The sequence below is a fragment of the Rhamphochromis sp. 'chilingali' genome, assembly GCF_963969265.1.
Source record: "Rhamphochromis sp. 'chilingali' genome assembly, chromosome: 9".
NCBI lineage: Eukaryota > Metazoa > Chordata > Actinopteri > Cichliformes > Cichlidae > Rhamphochromis > Rhamphochromis sp. 'chilingali'.
In genome coordinates this window covers 37,849,161-37,869,847 of record NC_137936.1, presented here as the reverse complement: position 1 = coordinate 37,869,847, position 20,687 = coordinate 37,849,161, and the positions used below count along the sequence as shown (strand labels likewise).

General features: G+C 43.3%; 1 protein-coding gene across 8 annotated transcripts in view; it reads left to right on the top strand.

The window, feature by feature from the left end:
• Nucleotides 1-20,687, top strand: part of LOC308402549 (dedicator of cytokinesis protein 3-like) — a 252,665-nt gene that overhangs the window by 218,181 nt on the left and 13,797 nt on the right. For 4 of the 8 annotated variants that reach the window (XM_080891470.1, XM_080891472.1, XM_080891469.1 and 1 more), the window contains exons 21-46: nucleotides 39-139; nucleotides 698-779; nucleotides 3,343-3,513; nucleotides 5,165-5,357; nucleotides 6,527-6,654; nucleotides 8,788-8,934; nucleotides 10,183-10,281; nucleotides 10,370-10,464; nucleotides 10,577-10,652; nucleotides 11,382-11,482; nucleotides 13,001-13,059; nucleotides 13,151-13,299; nucleotides 13,389-13,474; nucleotides 13,635-13,661; nucleotides 14,012-14,107; nucleotides 14,548-14,608; nucleotides 15,496-15,589; nucleotides 15,674-15,822; nucleotides 16,799-16,885; nucleotides 16,993-17,097; nucleotides 17,563-17,704; nucleotides 17,842-18,008; nucleotides 18,605-18,691; nucleotides 18,824-19,003; nucleotides 19,411-19,494; nucleotides 20,450-20,566. In XM_080891470.1, the coding sequence (XP_080747596.1) occupies nucleotides 39-139; nucleotides 698-779; nucleotides 3,343-3,513; nucleotides 5,165-5,357; nucleotides 6,527-6,654; nucleotides 8,788-8,934; nucleotides 10,183-10,281; nucleotides 10,370-10,464; nucleotides 10,577-10,652; nucleotides 11,382-11,482; nucleotides 13,001-13,059; nucleotides 13,151-13,299; nucleotides 13,389-13,474; nucleotides 13,635-13,661; nucleotides 14,012-14,107; nucleotides 14,548-14,608; nucleotides 15,496-15,589; nucleotides 15,674-15,822; nucleotides 16,799-16,885; nucleotides 16,993-17,097; nucleotides 17,563-17,704; nucleotides 17,842-18,008; nucleotides 18,605-18,691; nucleotides 18,824-19,003; nucleotides 19,411-19,494; nucleotides 20,450-20,566 (2,883 nt within the window). Of the gene's footprint in view, nucleotides 1-38; nucleotides 140-697; nucleotides 780-3,342; nucleotides 3,514-3,849; nucleotides 4,036-5,164; nucleotides 5,358-6,526; nucleotides 6,655-8,787; nucleotides 8,935-10,182; nucleotides 10,282-10,369; nucleotides 10,465-10,576; nucleotides 10,653-11,381; nucleotides 11,483-13,000; nucleotides 13,060-13,150; nucleotides 13,300-13,388; nucleotides 13,475-13,634; nucleotides 13,662-14,011; nucleotides 14,108-14,547; nucleotides 14,609-15,495; nucleotides 15,590-15,673; nucleotides 15,823-16,798; nucleotides 16,886-16,992; nucleotides 17,098-17,562; nucleotides 17,705-17,841; nucleotides 18,009-18,604; nucleotides 18,692-18,823; nucleotides 19,004-19,410; nucleotides 19,495-20,449; nucleotides 20,567-20,687 lie in introns of all 8 variants that reach the window. The other 4 variants (XM_080891465.1, XM_080891468.1, XM_080891467.1 and 1 more) reach the window with 2 other exon arrangements.

The following is a 20,687-nucleotide window of genomic DNA, read 5'->3' as shown; positions in this document are numbered from 1 at the left end:
ATCACACTCACTGATCACAGTCTCTGTCTGTCTCACAGGTGTTCATTATAAACCTGCTCAGGGACAGTAAATACTACCACTTCAGGCCGGTGATGGACACTTACATCCAGAAGCACTTTGCTGGAGCGTTAGCTTACAAGTGAGTGTTGCTCTCTAACTAACAGCCTGATTGATTAAAGTGTGATTGTATATTCGTGTACACGTCGTTTGCCTTTATTGCAGTTTGACTTCTCCTGGATTTATTTCATCACGGTGGCTCAAGGGCATCAGAGATAAATACAGTATGGAAAACTGGCGTAGGATTGCATGCTTTTCATGCTCATTTAACTTTGACCTCATCCAGATATATTACATGAGAAGTTTTGCTTTTAGTAAGAGTCTGAAAATTAGTTTTGCACTGACTAAATATTTTATAGAGGATGAAACAAAGATCTCGATCTCGGGTCGACTGGCAGAAAATAAAAAAAGACACATATAGTTATAACTACACAAATTTTAGTTTTTCAGGTCTTTGTGATGTATTTCCGTACATGTTTGGTCCTGCAGAGTGCTGCGACTATCACAACAAAAGGAAAATCTAAGCATTTATTTACAGAGCCATCCTGGGCTGAACGGGTCCTTTATTAAAGTAATGCTACGTTTGCACTCCTTCCAGTGCAGAGAATCAACCCTGTGTGGCTTTTTAAATGTGTTTCAGGGAGCTGATCCGCTGTCTGAAGTGGTACATGGATCGCTCTGCTGAGGTGGTGAGGCAGGACCACATACAGGAAGCCATGAGGGTAAGAGCTCAGTGCCACCTGGGTGGAGCACTGACCTGAACACTGAACTCCGAATAATCAAACACATGAAGGGCTGTTGGCATTTTTCATCTCTTCACTGAGTTTTATATAACAGTCTTCACCATAAAGGCTTTTTAAACAAAAAAACACCTTTTCAACTTTTTAATTCCTCCCACTGGACGTTCTTCTCAGGTAAAATATGACTGCATGCATTCAGAACTACATCAGTGACGTAGCAGAGCTGGGAATAGATGCACCATCCCACACAGATGTGCAGAACGTACCACATTTAGTAGACAAACGCTGCTCAGCACGTTAAAATATTTATCCGACTCAAGCATCCATCCCAAATGGGTCACACTGTCATGTAAAAAGTGGACGGCGTGAATTATTGAGGACAGCTTTGACACATGCTGCAGTCTCCAGATTTATCTTTTATAAACTGCGTCCAAGGAGTTTTAGCCTGTTTCTGTCTGCTTTATTCTTCCACTAACTTTCTTAACCATTGCTGTAAACAAGGAGCAGCCCAGATGCTGCAGATGTTTCTGTCCTGGTGCATCCTGGGATCTCTGTCCAGATACAAATAGGATCTTGTCTCCTGCAGATGTGATAAAGGCGTAAGCTCCAGATGAAAAGAACACTTTTAATTATCTGTAGCTGGTAGGTTTTGCAAAAAGAAAAGGAAAAAAAGAAAACAAAACTAGACTTAAAGCCAGCAAACATTTTGAGTAAGCAGTCTTCAGACTTCAGAATTTGATCTCACATCCTGATAACCACGCGTTTCACCAAACCAGCCTCAGTGGGGATTTCACAGTTTGTAACTCAGACATGCTTTTGACACACAGTCATTGGTTAATGTGGACACGCAGTCCTGTAAAAAACTTACGTGCAACCTTACTGCCAGCTGCAAATGTGCATGTTTGACTATCATCATGTTCAACCCGTGCAATCCTCAGAGGGTTTGCAAAACACCAAAAAGCTCCGTCTCAGACTCGAAAGCCTCGGTTAGCATGTTAAATTTTAAAGTTCACGACAGCACAGTCAGAAGGTTTGCCAGGAGAAAATCTCTTCTCTGATTTGCATCTGAACAAACCACAAAGATTTGTGAACTAAAGTGTTCGTATTGCACTGCACCATGTTTGGGTAAAACCAACACAGGATATCAGCACAAACAGCTCAGACAGAGGTGGAGCTGTGCATCAATGAGTCTCGCAAACCCACAAGAACAAGAGCACGAGCTAAATGAGCGGCCGAAGTTCCCCCACAACCATGTGACAGAGTGATGAGTTTACAGACAGTTTTATGTCTTCTGTGCATTTGCACAGAATGGCACAATGTGGAAGTATAAAAACGAGATTAATACACTGAACTAAACTAAAAACTAAAACTGGTTGTGAAGCAATAAAAAAAAGGAAACTAGAAAAACAAGCTAACTGAAAATAATGTCGTTAAATAAAATTTACAGGAAGTCTTTTTAAGTCTTTGTCAGTTTGGTCATATTTGTCACTAAAAGCATCGTTGGCGTTCATGTTATTAAAACCTGGACAAGCTACATGATTGTGAGTCAAAGTTTGTGTTTTAGTCTCTGTTCTGAACTCTGAGGAAACCCTCCTGTTCATTTAAAATAAGTAATCTGATGCTCGAACTAAGAGAAACTAAAGCTTAAAGTGGGAATATTTCATTTAACTTAAATTACCCATCCTTTAAAAAAAGTGTACACGGCTCCCTCGCTACATCGCGGTTCACTTTTCGTAGCCTCGATGTTTCGCCGATTTTTTTAGTGCAATTTTCACGTTGTTTTTTGTTTTTGCAGCGCATTGCGTTCTGCGTCCTGATTGGCTGTAGACCATTTTCAATCAATCTCGTGCCGTGTCTCCTGTACTGCACAGAATGCGTTCAGCTTGTCAATTTACATAAATCTTTGCAAGACAACAAACACAACAGTGTCGACGTCAAAGGATTCTAAGGAGCATTAAGTGAAACAAAGTAGTCAGATAAGTCAAACTTCACCCAACTCATTCTTCTTGCTTCCTTTACGTCCGTACCATTGATCGATAAATGTTGAATTCTCTGGCAGCTGCTCTGTTCCCGTGTTCTGGACCTGAAAACAGGGTTTTATCTTTGGTTTCTTTAGCATAGCATCTTTATTTATAACGCACTTTACATCCAACAATGTTGACCAAAGTGCTACAAATATAAAACAGAGAGGAAACAGTTTAAATTACATATATATATATATAATACTGGACGTATTCTTCTACGAAGGTTTGAACTTTAAGAGTTTAAACGAGAGAAATGTGTGAAAATGTTCATGCCTGTCTGAGAAAAGTGTATAAAGTGTGTAGTGAGGCGGTTTCACAGCCTTAAAACATCTATGATAGTTGTAAAAAAACAAAACGTTCGCTACTTCGCAGATTTCACCTTTCGCAGGTTATCAACATCCGTGATAAACGAGGGAACACTGTACTCCTAAAACATTTGAGGTTTGTGTTTCTCCTAGAACAAAAAAAACCCCGAGTGAATATTTCATGCTTCTCTTTTCTTTGTTTGCACGTCCTCTCAGGCTTTGGAGTATCTGTTCAAGTTCATCATCCAGTCTCGGATCCTTTACTCTCGGGCCACGTGTGGCATGGAGGAGGAGCAGTTTCGCACCAGCGTCCAAGAACTCTTTCAGTCGATCCGCTTCGTCCTCAGCCTGGACAGCCGCAACTCCGAGACGCTCATCTTCACTCAGGTGAGGAAACCTGCTGCAACAAAAACATTTTTCTTCCTTGTTTATGAAGCAGACAAAAATCGTTTATTGTTGTGATTTTGATGTTGAAACTGTTGTGTCGTCATAGTTTACAGTAGACAGCTAACAGTAAAATGCACTTTAGTTTAGCTGCTTCCCATCTTCTTGTAGTTGCCTTAATCTGACTTTTATTTCACTTCTGTTCCTTTTTCCACTTGTACCTCGCATCTTTCCTTGTTTCCTTTCCTCATCTTCTCTTTCAATTTCCCCTAAATCTTTGCTCCTTCAATTGGGTCCCTATTATTCCTCCTGGGTCTCCTCCACACCCAAATACCACAGGGCCCCCAGCCTTGTCCGGGCCCAAATCAAGTCCCAGGTCCCGGCGCCGGGCTTCCCGCTCCCTTAGCACTAGCTCCTGCCCCGGGCCAACTGCAGTCCACTGTCCCAGGACAGGTTCCTGGCAGCGGACAGGCCAACTGCACTCAGGCCGTGAGCGCCAACGCTCTGCGGCCGACTCCGCTGTCAGTAAGTAAACGTCTGGAAGAAACCCACAGCACCCCTTTAACCCCGTGAAGCCCAGAGTCCCATTTCACCTCAGAGAGCTCTAACCACACACACACCTGTGGTCCTCTGCACACACGTCCCGGCTGATATAACACACAAGTACACGATGTCCTCTTGCACTCGCTGGTCACACACGTCCTCTGACTGAGAGCATGTTTGTTAATGACATCCATCCTGATAACTCTTCACTTCACTCGCTGTAGAGACAAAAATATTTCTTGGCTGTAAACGCGTCTCTGCTGTCCTTAGATCCAGGCTCACGTGGCCTTTACAGGTACTGCAGGATTTGGACTTTTTCAGCCTTGATTCACGCAATAAGAACAAACTCGTTGAAATAAATTAATCTCATGTACTTCTTCCTATTTTTCAATGAGGCCTCTAAACATTTTCCAAAAGCCACAATTTTCACCAGAAGAACTCTTAAAGAAAACATTAAAAAGTGGAACTAAAACTGAAGTATTTGCCCAGGACCTCATAGGCTTAGATTAGCTTTATTTTTAGAAGAGGTGAAATATTGTTAGTAAAAATACAAAGAGTGGAGAAGAAGTTTTCATCCAGAGTTCAGCAGCTTTCAGTTTTGTGCCGCTTTGAGTCCAGTTCACACCAGAATGAACCTGTTTGTCCAAAACGCCACGTCTGCTGCAGCTTCTTTGTGCTAAAATCCGTCTTTGTGTCCGTTCACTCTGTTTGAACCATGTTATTAATGATTGATACCCCTGACTTGCTAGTGTGTGTGCTTTGTCTTCCTTTTTTCAAACCTTTCACTTCCAGCTCTGGTTTGTTTTCTGCTGTGGAATAACTTCTGTGTGCCTCTTCGTACGAGCTGTTTTGTAAAAACTGTAATAGCTGGATCTGAACAGATGTCTACCTGCTGACCTGTGTGGATTTATGACTCCTCGTGTGGGTTGGCACCTCTCTCCTGTGGACACTCCAGTCACTGAAACCAGGATTGTTCCTTATAACCGACTCCTTCTCTCTCTCGTTCACTCGAACCTTTTTTTTTTACTAACTCCCCCTGCTGCCCTCCTCCCTAAATGAACCTCTCCCCTCTTGTCATTAACACCTCTTCTGTCCCTAATTTCATTCTCAGGCTGCACTTTTGAACTCGTTCCCAGCCATCTTTGATGAGCTGCTGCAGATGTTTACGGTGCAAGAGGTGGCCGAGTTTGTGCGCGGCACCCTGGGCAGCATGCCGTCCACGGTGCACATAGGACAGTCCATGGATGTGGTCAAGCTGCAGTCCATAGCTCGGACCGTGGACAGCCGGCTCTTCTCTTTCCCAGGTAAATGTTTGGATTCATTCATGCGTTAATGTAATGCGCTGTGATTTTTGCCACAGGACTATTAAAATCAAAATAAAGGTTGTGAATGACTTTAAAAACAAACAAAAGCGAGTCAAACATGCAGCAACCCAAATACATCATCAACTAGAGGTCCATCAGTTCATTCTCTTAACAGCTGATAGTTTGGGGTCCCAGCCGTCACAGAGGGTCACAGGGCTGACACAGAGTGACAACAAACTCTCACATCCACCTGTGGCCAAATTAAAATCACCCGTCTACATAACCAACATGTTGTGAAACTGCTGTATGGTTCAGACACGTGTATTTGTCTCAGTGTAAAGTAACGTTACCTTTCCTCGTTTTCAATAAGGCTCATTTACATAGTGGAGATTCCTTACTGTCACCACAGCTCTGTGCGACGTGCTGCCACCATCTCTGAACAGGGAACGCTAATCTAAAGAGGTTATGTCCCCAGTTACAACCTGACATTTTCAATTTTGGGTTTCGCTCTAAATCGTGAACCCACACAAATGCAAAAGAGTCTATATGACTCAGAACTGAATGTGTTAATGTGAAGGTGAGACAAAATTAATGCCTGACAGTTTCAGTACCACCAGCTGATGCTGAATAGTCTCAAACTGACACATCAAAATTCTTTCTGGTGAAACTTTGTTCGAACCCTCCTGGGGGAGGACCTCCGCACGGCACGTCTGCTAACGTTGCTAAACAACATTTCTGCTGTGTAATCGGCCACGAAGCCGCTCAAATGCAGATAATAAGTGACTTTGTTATGTCGGCGTTGTCTCTGGTGTTTGTGTGTAGTTAACCCGTCATTGCCTCCCTGTTTTTTTCTCCCCACTGACATTAAATGTTTCTAAAATCTGTTTCATGGCACTAACTTGACAGTAACCTTTAACCTGTAGCTACAAAAGCTTGAAGAGCTGCACAGTTTTCAGATGGATTTGTTTCAGGACATGAACCAGACCAGAGGAGCAGGAGGCCGACTCCCTCTGAGCAGCATCGCTGAGCTGCCGTTCCAGTGAACAGCAGCGATGTTGTTGGGTTACGATCCACAGACACCCTAACCGCCATAATGTAACGTGTGCGTGGTCCTTCTCAAATAAACCTGAACTGAAGTAAACTTGTGTGTCTGTTTTGTGTTCCCTCAGAGTCTCGGAGGATCCTACTTCCTGTGGTCCTCCATCACATCCACCTGCACTTGAGGCAACAGAAAGAGCTTCTCATCTGCTCTGGAATACTCAGCTCTATATTCTCTATCATCAAGACCAGCTCGCTGGTAACACGCACACACACACACACACACACACACACACACACACACGCTCGAAACACCGCTGCATTTAAATCTGAGTGTCATTGTGGGGTTTGAAAGGGCACTCACCCCAGAAGCTAGAAGAAAGAAGTCATTCCCAGCTGATGCCAGTCCTGGTTTTGTAGAAGGTGAACCAGATGGGTCCTTTGCTTTCCCATGAGCCTCTGCTCCACCAAATGTCCGTGCCTTTGCAAGAAAAGTAAATCCATGGTTACAGCTGCATATTCAACAAATCAATAAGCACCTTCTGTGTGTTTTCATAATGACTTTTCATTGACCTGAATAAGAAACATCATGAGGCTAAGGAAGGATTTGAAGGAGAAATCATACAGAGACAAACATGATGTTCAGACTGTGGCTGCAGTTGTGTGATGGTGGTCTTTGTTGATGTGGCGCTGCTGTGGTTAGAACATGAACAGGAAGCCCACCGTAAATACTTCAGACTTGCTGTTTCATGTGAACTGAACAAACAGAACTTCAATACTTAGAGTTTTATTGTCATTGTGCAGTTTCTTGCACAGCGAAGTTGGGTAGCTGGAGCACAAATGTGCAAAAGTAAAGAAGAAAAAGCAATATACATGTGAGTGAACTACATACATGCTGTATGCATAGAAACACTGAAACAGAAACATTGTGGGGCTGTATACAAGGGCAGTTATATAATATAATACATAAATAAGGGTGGAGGGGCTATGATCATTTAGGGTGGAGATGATAATTTCACTGAGACCTAAATATTACACATGCGCCAAAGAAATGTTGCACAGAACATGGAAAGACTGAGATATTGCACATAGTTGATCAACAGCAGCGTCAGGGTGGATGTGTTGGAGACGTCTGTGCACACTCTTAGTTTGCATTAAGAGTTCTGACAGCTCACAGGAAGAAGCTGATCTTTAGTCTGTTTGTTTTGCACCTGATGGATCTGAACCTTTTTCCAGAGGGCAGGATGTTGAAGGGTGGTGGTTAGGGTGGAGGTGGTCCTTTATAACTGCCCTGGCTCTGGAGAGACATCTTGAGCTGGCAAGTCCAGGGAGGAGAGTGGACAGCTGATCACCTTCTCTGCAGATCTGATGACCCTCTGTAGTCTTTTCCTGTCAGCTGTTGTGCAACCAGCGTACCACACAGGGATGGCGTGCACCAGCACGCTCTCGATAGTGGCACGGCAGAAGGACACTAGGAGGTCAGTCTGCAGCCTGTTCCATCTCAGAACCCTCAAGAAATGGAGGCGCTGCTGGGCTTTCTTTACTAGGGCTGATGTGTTTGTGGACCAGGATAGGTCCTCAGGTATGTGGGTGCCGAGGAGCTTAAAGGAGGACACCCTCTCCACATAGTCACCATCTATGGAGAGGGGAGGGGGGTCAGTTCTTGTTTTGCAGAAGTCCATGACCCCTTCCTTTGTTTTCTTGCTCACGCTGCCGTGTCCCTGTGCTGCGACGATGATTTACTTTAACTCCTAATTATCATCTGTGGCTGAAGTATAATTAATAAATGATCATCAGAAAGAAAATGCAGAACAAATGCAGTAATGGAGACGTAACCAAGTAAGTTGGAATAAAACCAGCACTTCATTTATTAAATGTTTACATGATAAAAAGTTTCACAGGAGGACAAAAACTGCCAACTCTAACAGGAACTTTGTTATCAAAGTAGTGAAACGTTCAAAGTTCCCCTGCAGGCCAAACAAACCGCTGTCAGGTTAAAACATATTAACGGCTCATGAAACGAGTGATGTTCAGTGATGACGCTCTTCTCTTCTGAGGCGTTGCTTTTGGTGCTGAAGTCTCTGAAGTATTTGGACACTTTCATCTGATCTGAACTGAAACTGAAATTCGTGAGCACCAGTGAGAAACCAGTGTTTATTTCCATTACGTACTGTGAATGTTTAGTGTTGCAGTGAGCCTTCAGTCAGGTTTGTCCTCTCAGGAGCAGGAATGTGTGAGACACAGCTGCAGCAAAGCACCAAAAACCTTCAAAATTCATTATTGGACACTAACCCATATAAAAGTACACGAAACGCACAGAGAGCAGCTGTCCTTATTTCTCTGCTCTGGTTTCCTTTTCTTTATGTGTCCTTTCCTTCGTCTCTTCTTCCAGGACACGTCGGTGCAGGAGGAGGTGGAGATGATGGTGGAGTCCCTGTTGGACGTCCTCCTGCAAACCCTGCTGTCAATCATGAGCAAGAGCCAATCGCAGGAGGCGGTAAGGGGTCAACGCTGTCCGCAGTGCACCGCTGAGATCGCTGTTAGTAACTAACAATACGACTACTACTACGTCACCTCCCGGCCCCTCATCCACCCTGCATCCGTCTGACTGTCTGTCTGCTGTAGGGCAGGGCAATATTATATTCATGTTATAGCTTTGTTGTCCCTTTATACTGTCGTACAGTTACATGATGGCAACAAAATAAGAGACGGGAGATCTGAGAGAAGCAAAAAGTGTTAAAATAAAAATGAAAACTGTTGGTTTTGTCAATATTGCCCTCTCCTACTCCACCATCATCATCACTGACCCATCCTGCTGTTACGTCTCTTTGTGCATGCGTTAAAGACCTTCCATCTTTATTTGTATTACTGTGCAGAACGATATCTTAGTTAAATCACAGATGTGTGAATCTGAGTCGTCTGGGTTCATTTGTATTTTGTAAATTTGATGCATTTTTGTTGACTGTTCACCTTCATTTACATTCATTTCATCTTTGGCTCAGTCTCAGTCTGCTCATCTGCTGCCCTCCTGTTTAACCAGGAAGCAAGAATAAATAAAGCAATGAATAAAAATAAGAACAAAAGAGTCCAAAGAAGTGTTTACAAACTGTTTTTGTTAATATTCTATTTATGTCATTATAAACGATAAATTGATAGTTAAAGTTTAGTAGATAGGTATTTAAAACTTTTATAGAAATTATAATTCATCATGTTAAAAACGTTCTTGCAACTTTATCGTTTATGTCATGCTTTGGTGTAATGCAGTTCATTTTATGCCTTATTGGTGTCGACGCCACACAGAAAGATTTTGTGAGTTTTTATTTTGGATCAGCTGCTTCGTTCTCCTTCGTCGTTCCTCCTCTCAGATGGAGGCGCCGGGTTTCCTGCAGGGTCTCACTTCACATATTTTAATACAGACTACAATCTTTCTTTAGGTGGTGATAAAAACTAGATTCAAACACGAATCCATCCTCTGAACTTCAGCATTTTAATGCAGTAGATCAACACAGAGGTTTGATGAAGTTTGCGTGAGTGAGAATTATTTAGCGCCCTTTAGAAAAAAGTGGAGTGAACTCGTATTTCCTCGTGTCTTGCGTGTGGCGCTGCAGATTTATCTTTACATGAAGGCTGGAAAAAGTTACTGACACATAAAGTGGTTCCAGCAGAGAGGCTGATAAAGAGGGGTCAGTTTGGGAAAGAGCCCGACTCATCCTGGTGCATCACCTCACTGTTGACTCCTTTGTGTTTCCATGCACTTACATGACTGTGCCCTGCTTCCTGTTGGCAGGGAGAGTACGTGTCCTGCCTCCTGTCGCTTCTCCGTCAGATGACAGATATCCACTTCCAGCACCTGATGGAAAACTTTCAGAGCAAAGATGAGCTGAAGGTACGGAAGTCCTGACTCACTGTGAAACATGACAACAGGGAGAGGTTTCATCTTTAATCCACGCTCTCGTCTCTTTCCCTCTGCTCAGGAGTTTCTGCTGAAGATCATGTGTGTGTTTAGAAATCTGATGAAGCTCAGCATTTTCCCCCGAGACTGGAACCTCATGAGACTCCTCACCAGCAAGTAAGACACCAACTTACCCGACAGGCTGGAAATACACGAGTGTTGACTGAGTCCGATCGCTGCTGGATCATTGGAGTAAATATCAAAGCAATGCATGTGTGTGTTTGTGCAGCATCATCCTGACCACAGTGCAGTACCTCTCTCCTGCTCTGCACAAGAACTTCACAGAAGCCGACTTTGACTTTAAGGTAACTCCTACTTTATCATTTACCTTTAACTCTCAGTTTAGTCTTTATTTCCTAGTTAAATTCTTAATTTATTGTTTACATCTGTTAGACCCTTTTTTATTTAACTGCAAATTTTTTACTGTAAATTTTATAAATCTTGTCAGTTTCTGTAGTTTAGTTTAATGCTCGGGCACAACATGTCGTACTGTGTATGATTATGTGTGTGACAAATAAAATTTTAATTTTGAGTTTGAACTTAACGTCACCCTGTCAGGTGCGCACAAACCACAGTGACTGATAACAGTGGAAACGACCACGTGTAACAAAACCCAACCAAGCGTCTGACAAAGCTGCCGTCCTCCCCTCTCTGAGTCTCCTCACTACTAACACTAATGTTGTTTTTCTAAATCATGAATATTATTCAGATTATTTCTTTTATATCGTCACTATTTTGTGGTTTCATGAAACAAAGCTGAAACACTGTTAGACTGAACTGAAGCCGCTGATTTACTGAAACAGACGTGAGGCTGAAGTTTTGTAAAATGTCAACTTCATAACTTCATTATGTGAAAACTGACGAGTGCAAAGAGTGAGAGTGAGGGCTGCATCACTGTGCAAGCTGCGACCAAAGGGCCGTTTGCAAAGAAAGAAAACGTGTTGTTAGCTGTGTGTGTGTGTGTGTGTGTGTGTGTGTGTGTGTGTGTGTGTGTGTGTGTGTGTGTGTGTGTGTGTGTGTGTGTGCGCGCGCAGGTGTGGAATTCCTACTTCAGCCTGGCGGTGCTCTACATCAACCAGCCCAGTTTACAGTTGGAAAATTTGAGTCCTGCTAAGAGGAAGAAGGTCTTAGACAAGTAAGGACACACACACACACACACACACACACACACACACACACACACACACACACACACACACACACACACACACAAAGAGAAGAAAAACACAGATAAGAAAAAAAATAAAACAGTAACAGCTGCTCCATCAGACAGGATGTAATGACAAATCTGACCTTTGACTGAAGGGTAAAAGATATTTTCTTGTTTTTTTTATGTTCTTTTGCTTTTGTAAGAAAACAAAATTCTTTCAGTTCATTCATTCAGTTTTTGTGTTTATGTCAGTGAACCAAAATAAATATAAATACCCAGTTTTCCTTTTTTAAATTCACTGTAATAACTGTAAACTTGACACTTCCTGCTATGTTCCCATTAATTAAAGATTGACAGATTAAAGGAAAAAACAGTAGTGCCTGCTGTGTTGGTTTGGGTCCACATCGCCGTGTTTCACATTGATGAGTATGTGAGGGTTAGATCACTGTCATCAGTGGGTGGCTGCATGGACAGACACTACGCTGCAAAGGTAAGCGCTGCACATGCAGGCTTGAAGGAGACTAAGTTGGTTATTTGCTGGGTTTTTGTGGACGATCGAAGTGAAACATCAGATGAAGCTGAGCTGTGGCAGCAGACGCTTGTTTGTTATCATGACCAAACCAGCGAGGACCTCTAATTTCAATTCAGTTCAATTTTATTTATATAGCACACAATCACAACAACAGCTGCCCCACGGTGCTGTTTGTTTCACTGATGTCATTGTCATTAAAATGCACCACACCGTGGATGTTCTTCTATTAGGTCCACAGTGTGGCTTACAGTCAGGTGTTCTAGGCGACTTTAAAGGGAAGGTGATTATAAATCGTTCTTTTCATCACTTTTATCTTATGGTGAAACCTTTCCTGATGTTAGCAGTCCAGGATGGTAATACCATAATCCACAGTGCCTGAAGTCTGACAACAATCTGAACGATGTGCTACGATGAGATTTTCCTCTGTTGGAGATTTTGCACTGTCCTCCAAACATCTTTTCTATTCTGTACGTGGCAACACACACATTCATACAGACGTCAGAGAGCCAGTTTTCTTCTTTGAAGCATCCAAACATGCCAACTTACTTTATCAGTCCTGCAGAAAAACATTTAATCCAGGAAGAGCTTATTTCCCTTCTCCATTAGCTCTTTCCACAAAATATTTCCAGGAACCGCAGCGTCTCCTCGGGCTCTGGAAGTTCCTCCACTTTTCATTTTCACTTTCCAAGAGTTGTCAGAATTAGAGCAAAACTAGGCTGATGCATATTAAGAAATGAGGGAGTCGAGATTAAAATTTTACTCTGTTTCTTTTTAAATGTGTATTTTTGCTGTTAAATTGTTTCAGTGTGGTCAGAAAGTGAACAGCTTGAGTCATCGGAAAACTAATTTAAACGATAAAATTAGATTTACCACTTCAAACAAATATAACAGCTGTTACTGAGTCAGAGTCAGTAATACAGAGACTGTTTGATCCAATAAGTAAAGTGACTGAAGATCTGATCTGTTTGCAGATACGGTGACATGAGAGTGATGATGACCTACGAGCTTTTCAGCATGTGGCAGAATCTGGGTACGATCCTCTCGTCGGGTTTAAACTGTTGTGTCCGACTTAAGTTTGACTGATTAAATGGTTTTGGATCCATGTTTGAAACGTGTTTCAGGTGAGAATAAGATCCACTTCATTCCCGGGATGATTGGTCCGTTCCTGGGAGTGACGCTGGTCCCGCAGGTGGAGGTGCGAAACATCATGATCCCGATTTTCCACGACATGATGGACTGGGAGCAGCGCAAGAACGGGAACTTCAAACAGGTACAGGAGCACACGCTCAGCTGTGCAGAGGCTGTTCAGGTCGTTCATAGAAAACCAGAGGAAGTCAGCGTTTGTGTACGTGTGTGCAGGTGGAGGCTGAGCTGATTGACAAGCTGGACAGTTTGGTGTCGGAGGGGAAAGGAGACGAGAACTACAGGGAGCTCTTCGGTTTGCTGTGAGGAACGCAGACTTTGACATCCCCGTGTTTCTGTTTTTAACCTGGAGCGAATCCCTCTGCCCTGCTGCTCTTTTCTCTCTTTGATAACAGAAATTAACTCTCAGTTTTCTGCTCTAACACTCTCTTTGTGTGTTTGCTTTGTCTGCTGCGGGACTAGAACCCAGCTGTTTGGGCCTTACCCCAGGTATGACACTCCCTGCACATGGGCAGATATACGCTGCTAACATTGACTGTTCTTATCTGCTAACCTGACATTGTTGTGAGTCTGTTGGACCTTCAGTGAAGCCTTTGTTAACTCCCTGATGGAGAAGTCATGGCTCACAACACAGGACAAAAACGTTACACTAAAACACGAAACATCAGATTTGGCTTCATTTATTGCTCTTGTTGAACTTTTTGACGTCTTTTTAAAGTAGAACATTGTCGACACACTTTCACATGTGCTTACACACAGTATGTCCAGAGGCACGTGGTGGGTTTGTCCCCACAGTTTAAACTGTTTCCAGTGTGTAATTTGTTGCATGCTTCTTGCAGCCTGCTGGAGAAGATCGAGCAGGAGACGTGGAGAGAGACGGGCATCTCCTTCGTTACCTCCGTCACACGACTGATGGAGCGGCTGCTCGACTACCGGTACAGTAAAGCCTTTGTATTCATAGGACATAAATGATTCTGTGGTACTTTATGCTCCATAAGTCATAGAAAGTTTGGTTTTGTTGTTGTGCCTTTGAAATGTCTTTAAACTGAGCAAAGAAACTTTAAACACTGTGAGACCCAGGTCATATACGGGGCCATCATATAAAAGTCTTTGTCTGTAGAATACCAGCACTTAGTCACGTTCCCTGCAGTAATCCTCCTTTACCTGCAGTATCTATATTTATATCCGTCTTCAAAAACAGTCTTCTTGTTGTTTGCAAACTTGTTGGGCATCTCGTGACGTCTATCATAGGAAAAAGTGTCTTGGAGCTTGGGCTAAATGAGAACACCCACCCAAGTTAATAAAAGCGGAGGTTCATAAGTAAGTGTGGAAGGTTTAAGTTTGAAGTTTTATAAACTTGGTTTCATTTTTTCAGGGACTGTATGAAGGGAGATGAAACCGAAAACAAGAAGATTGGCTGCACAGTTAACCTCCTGGTAAGACTTTAAATCAGCGACATCACTAAAATACTGAGTTCAGAAAGTGTTCACATTTATTGTCTGTGAAGCTTCTCAGTCATCCAGGTCATCGTAGTCTAAGGAGCTTGGAAAGAAAAGCGTCTGCACTTCTTCAAGTTACTTGAAGACGTTTCATCCGAGAAGCTTCTTCAGTTCTAAGAGCAACTTGTCGAGACCTAGATTTAAGGCCTATGGGAGTGACCCCCCAAGAGGGTCATGGACCCCCTATTGATCCTCTACACGAGGATCACTCCTCTTTCAAACCATCTGTCCTCTCTGTCCAGAATGTGAACATTGGCATCCTCGAGAGAGTGACCTTTGACCTTTATGTGCAGATGGACAGCTCTCCTATTTGTGCCAGGATCAGACCTCTGCATTGGAAACAGTCACTTCATAAACATGGCTGCCATTGACCCTCTTGGAGACGCCCCCATGGGCTGAAATCTGGGACTCTGCACCAGCTGTTCTTAGAACTGAAGAAGCTTCTTGGATGAAGGTGAAACGTCTTCAAGAAAACTTAAACAAGTCCAGACACTTTTCTTTCCAAGCTGCTTCACATTTATTAAACCGTCCAGTTCTAAATAAACAGCCTTCAAGAATAATTCTCATGTTTTCCACATTCAGTTGGTCTACACTTGATCCTTTACAAACAAACAAACTAACAAAATAGGTTTGGTACAGTATGCCATAAATAGGTCCATGAAAATGATGAAGATGATTCAGACCTTGGCCTTGAGTTAAGTTCTGCCCTTCTTTAAGAAATTTCCACACCTATCGAGTGGGTATTTGCAGCGTTTGGCATCCCAGGTTTAAATCAGTGCATAAACACAGGAAGTGCATTAATTGTCTGTTTTGTTTCTTCTCAGAACTTCTACAAGTCAGAGATCAACAAGGAGGAGATGTATATCCGCTACATCCACAAACTGTGTGACATGCATCTGCAGGCGGAGAACTACACAGGTACAGCAGAATCAGTCACTCGTGGACACGAGCAGAACGTGTGACAAACACCAGGCTGACGCTCTCTGGGCTGTTTGTCTGCAGAGGCCGCGTTCACCCTGCTGTTATACTGGGAGCTGCTGCACTGGGACGAGCGTCCTCTGAAGGAGTTCCTGCATTATCCTTCTCAGACCGAGTGGCACCGCAAGGAGGGACTCTGCAGGAAAGTCATCCACTACTTCAACAAGGGGAAGGTGAGGGCGTGACACGGTCAGCGTGGGCTTTAGAGGTCACGAGCTGCTTCATTAATGGAGAAGCTCGCGGCTCTCCAACGGGAGATTGAGAGACCAGTGTCGGACTGTTAGAACAGCTTTGAAATTCATATGAGTTGTTCGCAGTAAAGTAAAAAGCACCATCACTTCATGCGGATCCCCTCTCGGCGTCAGCTGCGGTCTCGAGGCTGGAGCTGAACAACAACACCCTGATAACGACTGTGTTTAGTCTGTTCTTCCCATTCTATGCAAGGCCACCTGAGTTGGCTGGAAGACTGTTTGCTTAGCCTGGCAGGGCGAAGGACACTGTCTCAGCTGAACTCTGGACACACACACAGACATATACACACATGCAGATATACACTCATCCCCCTCCAAACGCCTTCGACGCTTATTCCCCGCCGATGCTGACGCTGGATCAAGGAGACCAGCGCACGCAGGCCCGGCTGTGCTGTCTACACTGGCTGTCTCTCACCCTTTACCCGCCCCTGTTGTTCGTCGTGTGTTTCTTTGGTGTATTAAGAGTTTTTTCATGTGCTATGTGCACATTTTTGTTTCTCCTTATCTTTCCTCATGTGGTGCATTTTCCATTGTTATACCTCTCTGACCTGTCTTCCCCATGTGATGTTTGTGTAATGTATGTATGGTCGCAGGGTAAGATGGCGCCGCCATTGCGTGCAATAGGTCAGCAGCCTTATGAAATTTCCCCTTGTGGGACTAATAAAGGTATGTTCTCTTATCTAACACCGGGGTGCCAGTCTTGGTTTTACAAGGTGCCAGCAGCAACTACTTTCATATTAGACACTTGCTGCGTCTTCTCTGTTAAGCACGGGGTCAGTATGTAAAGTGTTATCTGGTAACCAATCAGCTCGCTGCAGTTAAAGGCAGTTTGTTAGTTGTTGTGGTTTTGCTTCAAACATCAGCGCCTCCATGGTTTTGTGTGTTTGTGTGTCCTCAGTGTTGGGAGTACGGCATTCCTCTGTGCAGGGAGCTGGCCTTCCAGTACGAATCCCTGTATGACTACCAAAGTCTCAGCTGGATACGGGTGAGCCCCAACAACACTCACATCAAGAATCTTTTAGATCTTTAATATGATAAGGACATATTAATTATTAGATCTCACAATCTTCCCCCCGCGACCTTTACCTGCAGAAAATGGAGGCGGCCTATTACGACAACATCATGGAGCAGCAGCGCCTGGAGCCCGAGTTCTTCAGGGTCGGCTTCTACGGCAGGAAGTTCCCTTTCTTCCTCAGAGTGAGTGATGTCACTGTGCAGCATTTACACATGCACGTTAACTCTATTTGAAGTTGAGTAATTTTCCATCAGAAAAGAAAATGAAAGCTCTAATGGTTTCACTTCTCACAGAAGAAGACGTACGCCTTCCAGGAAAAAAGCTTTTTAAAACCTTATTTTGGGGCAAAGTGAACAAACTCTCTGAGGATATTTCGATGGCTGCAGGGTGGATGGACTTGTTTCTAGAAGGACTTTGGTCAAGCTAATAATTGAGCTGCCACATCTGAATTCAGTGACCCAGTAAACAGCTGTTATGAAGCGAGAAGTAAACATGTTCACGGCTGCTGTAGAGCATTTTGGGATCCAGCCTCAAGTGGTCATTACAGGAACTGCAGGTTTTGTTACTTAAGAGGTGGCTTCAAGATTTCTGCTTTAAAAAATGAACATCTTAATCTTTTCTGTTCGTTTTTGATTCGTTCCCTCTAGAACAAAGAGTTTGTCTGCCGTGGTCATGACTACGAAAGGTTAGAAGCCTTCCAGCAAAGGATGCTGGGAGAATTCCCGCAAGCCATTGCAATGCAGCACCCCAATCAACCAGACGAGGCCATCCTGCAGTGTGATGCACAGTGTATCCTTCAGCAGCAGAGCTGATGTTCATCCAAAGACCGCTCGATTTAAATATTAATCCACGCCTGACGTCCATGGAAGCGTTTTGTTTGCTGTGTTATCGGCTCTCAGTTATATCTTTGACCTCCCTCCTCTCAGACCTCCAGATCTACGCAGTAACGCCGGTGCCGGACAGCGTGACCGTCCTTCAGATGGACCGAGTACCGGACCGCATTAAGAGCTTCTATCGAGTGAACAACGTTCGCCGCTTCCGTTACGACCGGCCCTTCCACAAAGGCCCCAAAGATCGAGACAATGAGTTCAAAGTGAGACAGGAAGTGCTTTTTCCTCTTATTCTTTTATTAGATACTCAGTGAATCAGCTCAACACACTTACTTACTGCAACCCAGCTGAACCTGCCTTTGTTTATATTCTTATGAATGACACGATTTACAGCATTTATATCCAGTGACTCATTACAAAAACCTTTTTTGCCTTGTTTATCCAAGATTTACATTTCTTTAAGTTCCTTCCTGTGAAATTTATCTGACATCTTCCTCGTCTGTCTTTGCTTTCTGTCATTTCCATCCCTGACAGTAGAGACATTGTTTCTCCTTCAACCTTCCTCGTGATTCAGCAGCTTACAGCATCAAACACTCTGCGACTCCCTCACATCGTTGTGGAGGGTTTTAATCCACCTCTTTTTTACAGCGTTGCTTCAGTTCATTAAGATCTGCCTGGTTTTTTCTGAAGCTCTCTGAAAATTCAGCCAGCATGGCTCATTTTGACTGAAGTTTAGATGATTAATAAACCGGATTCTCAACATTAATTAGATATTTCAGGAGATTTCGATGGCTGCTGATGTTACATCAAACCTCCTGAAGTCTGGACTGTTTGTCTCCCTGCTTGTCGTGTTTTTCAGAGTCTGTGGATAGAAAGGACGACTCTGATCCTCACCCACCCTCTGCCCGGGATTTCCCGCTGGTTTGAGGTGGAGAAGAGAGAGCTGGTGAGCACATGAAAGAGATCTGTAAAGATAAACAGGATCCATAAACTCACAACAATCTGTTATGATATATTCTACGAAGTAATCTGAGCGTCTCTCACTTTGGCTCCTCGTCGCTCTGCGTCTCTCTCTCAGGTGGAGGTGAGCCCGTTAGAAAACGCCATCTCTGTGGTGGAGAATAAGAACCAGGAGCTGCGCACTTTGATCAGCCAGTACCAACACAAGCAGCTGCACGGCAACATCAACCTGCTCAGCATGACGCTGAACGGGGTCATCGACGCTGCTGTTAACGGAGGCATCGCCAGATACCAAGAGGTCAGACAGACAGGGAATTTCATGTCATCGGCCCCCGTGAGGCTGAGTCACAGCAGTAAAATCTTACAGCGCATCACAGTGGGCAGTTTTATAGGCAGGTGAAGGAGGGGCCACAATATGATTAAACCACTGTTATTTTATCCACTCATAAAACACAAACGGTCCAGAATGCACTAACCTCAGTGATATGTTAGAGTTTCCTTTTATAAACAAAAGTACAGAACATGTATTTTATTACAAAGCACAGCAGTTTGTTATCCGTGCGCATAATCTCTGAATCTGTGCGAACAAATTATGTATAAAATGGACTAAAAATGTTCATTTCTATAAGGTTTGGTGTTTTGAGATGATGTAATGCCACAGTACTGCTCCATAAATTTGACTTTGCTTTTTTCCTTCGTTTGCAGGCTTTCTTTGATAAGGAGTACATCACGAGCCACCCTGAAGACACTGAGAAGATCACACAGCTTAAAGACCTGATGCAGGAGCAGGTGAGGTGTCGTTTGCTGACGTTCCTGCAGAGCTTTAATAACACAGCTCTGCCTTTTTGTCCTGAGATGCCAAATAGACCAAGTTGGCTCCATATACTCAAATTAAAGCTCTATATGTGCTTCAGTGGAAACACATATAGAGCTGTAAGTGTGTTCAGATAGAACCATGTGGAGAATTTGACCTTTAGCGTGAGACAAATGTCACGATTGAAGAAAAACCTCAGAATCCTGTAATAGTTGAATCTATAGTTTTTGTTTTCATATATCTGCATGCAGACGTTATCATTCATGCTTTCACTGAACTGAAGGAAAGAAAATGACCATTAACAACAAGTCTTTGTTTTTTATAGTGTATCTGTTAACAAAATAACAATGTTTAAGTTTAATCAGGATATTTCATGGATACAAAACAAGAAAGAAATGAGTGATTAGCCCCGTGGCCATTAATAGTCACCGGGCTGTCAGGCTGTGATGTGCCGCTCTTTTTGAAAACAAACATTCACATGTTAATATTTTTGGCAACCCTACTTTTAACTATATTTGATATAAAGACTAAAAATGTATTTTATATTACAAAATGTCCCAAAAGCTACAGGTTTGGTGAATCTTTGATTATATCAAGTTTCATCAATGCTGCAAAAATTGGGAAGAAGTTTAGCAAAATGCTCCATAATTCCTGGGGGGCTAATACTTTCAGCCCCAGCTGCTGATAGGAGGAGATGCCCCCCCTAACCTCGCCCCCTCTCCCATGTCAGATTATTTCGATCCAGTAGAAAAACATTTGTTGACATGAAGCAGGCAAAAGTAAAGCAGGTGAAACACGTGCATTAAGTTTTCCAAAGGAAGGATTTGTCTGTAGACCAACGTGAGCAACAACCTCGTCTTCATTCTTGCTCATACTAACAGGGTTCTTCATCTCATCCGCTGATGTTTTTAAAAACTGGTTTTCACACAGGTTCACATCCTGGGAGTCGGTCTGGCTGTGCACGAGAAGCTGGTGCACCCAGAAATGCGTCCCCTGCACAAGAAGCTGATAGATCAGTTCCAGATGATGAGGAGCAGCCTCTGCCATGTGAGCACACAAAATAATATAATATTACAACCTCAGGAGGTACAAATACGTACGCGGAGCTGTTGTTAGATGTAGCTCATGAACCAAAATGAACGAGTGTAGAAGAAGATTCATTACGGTG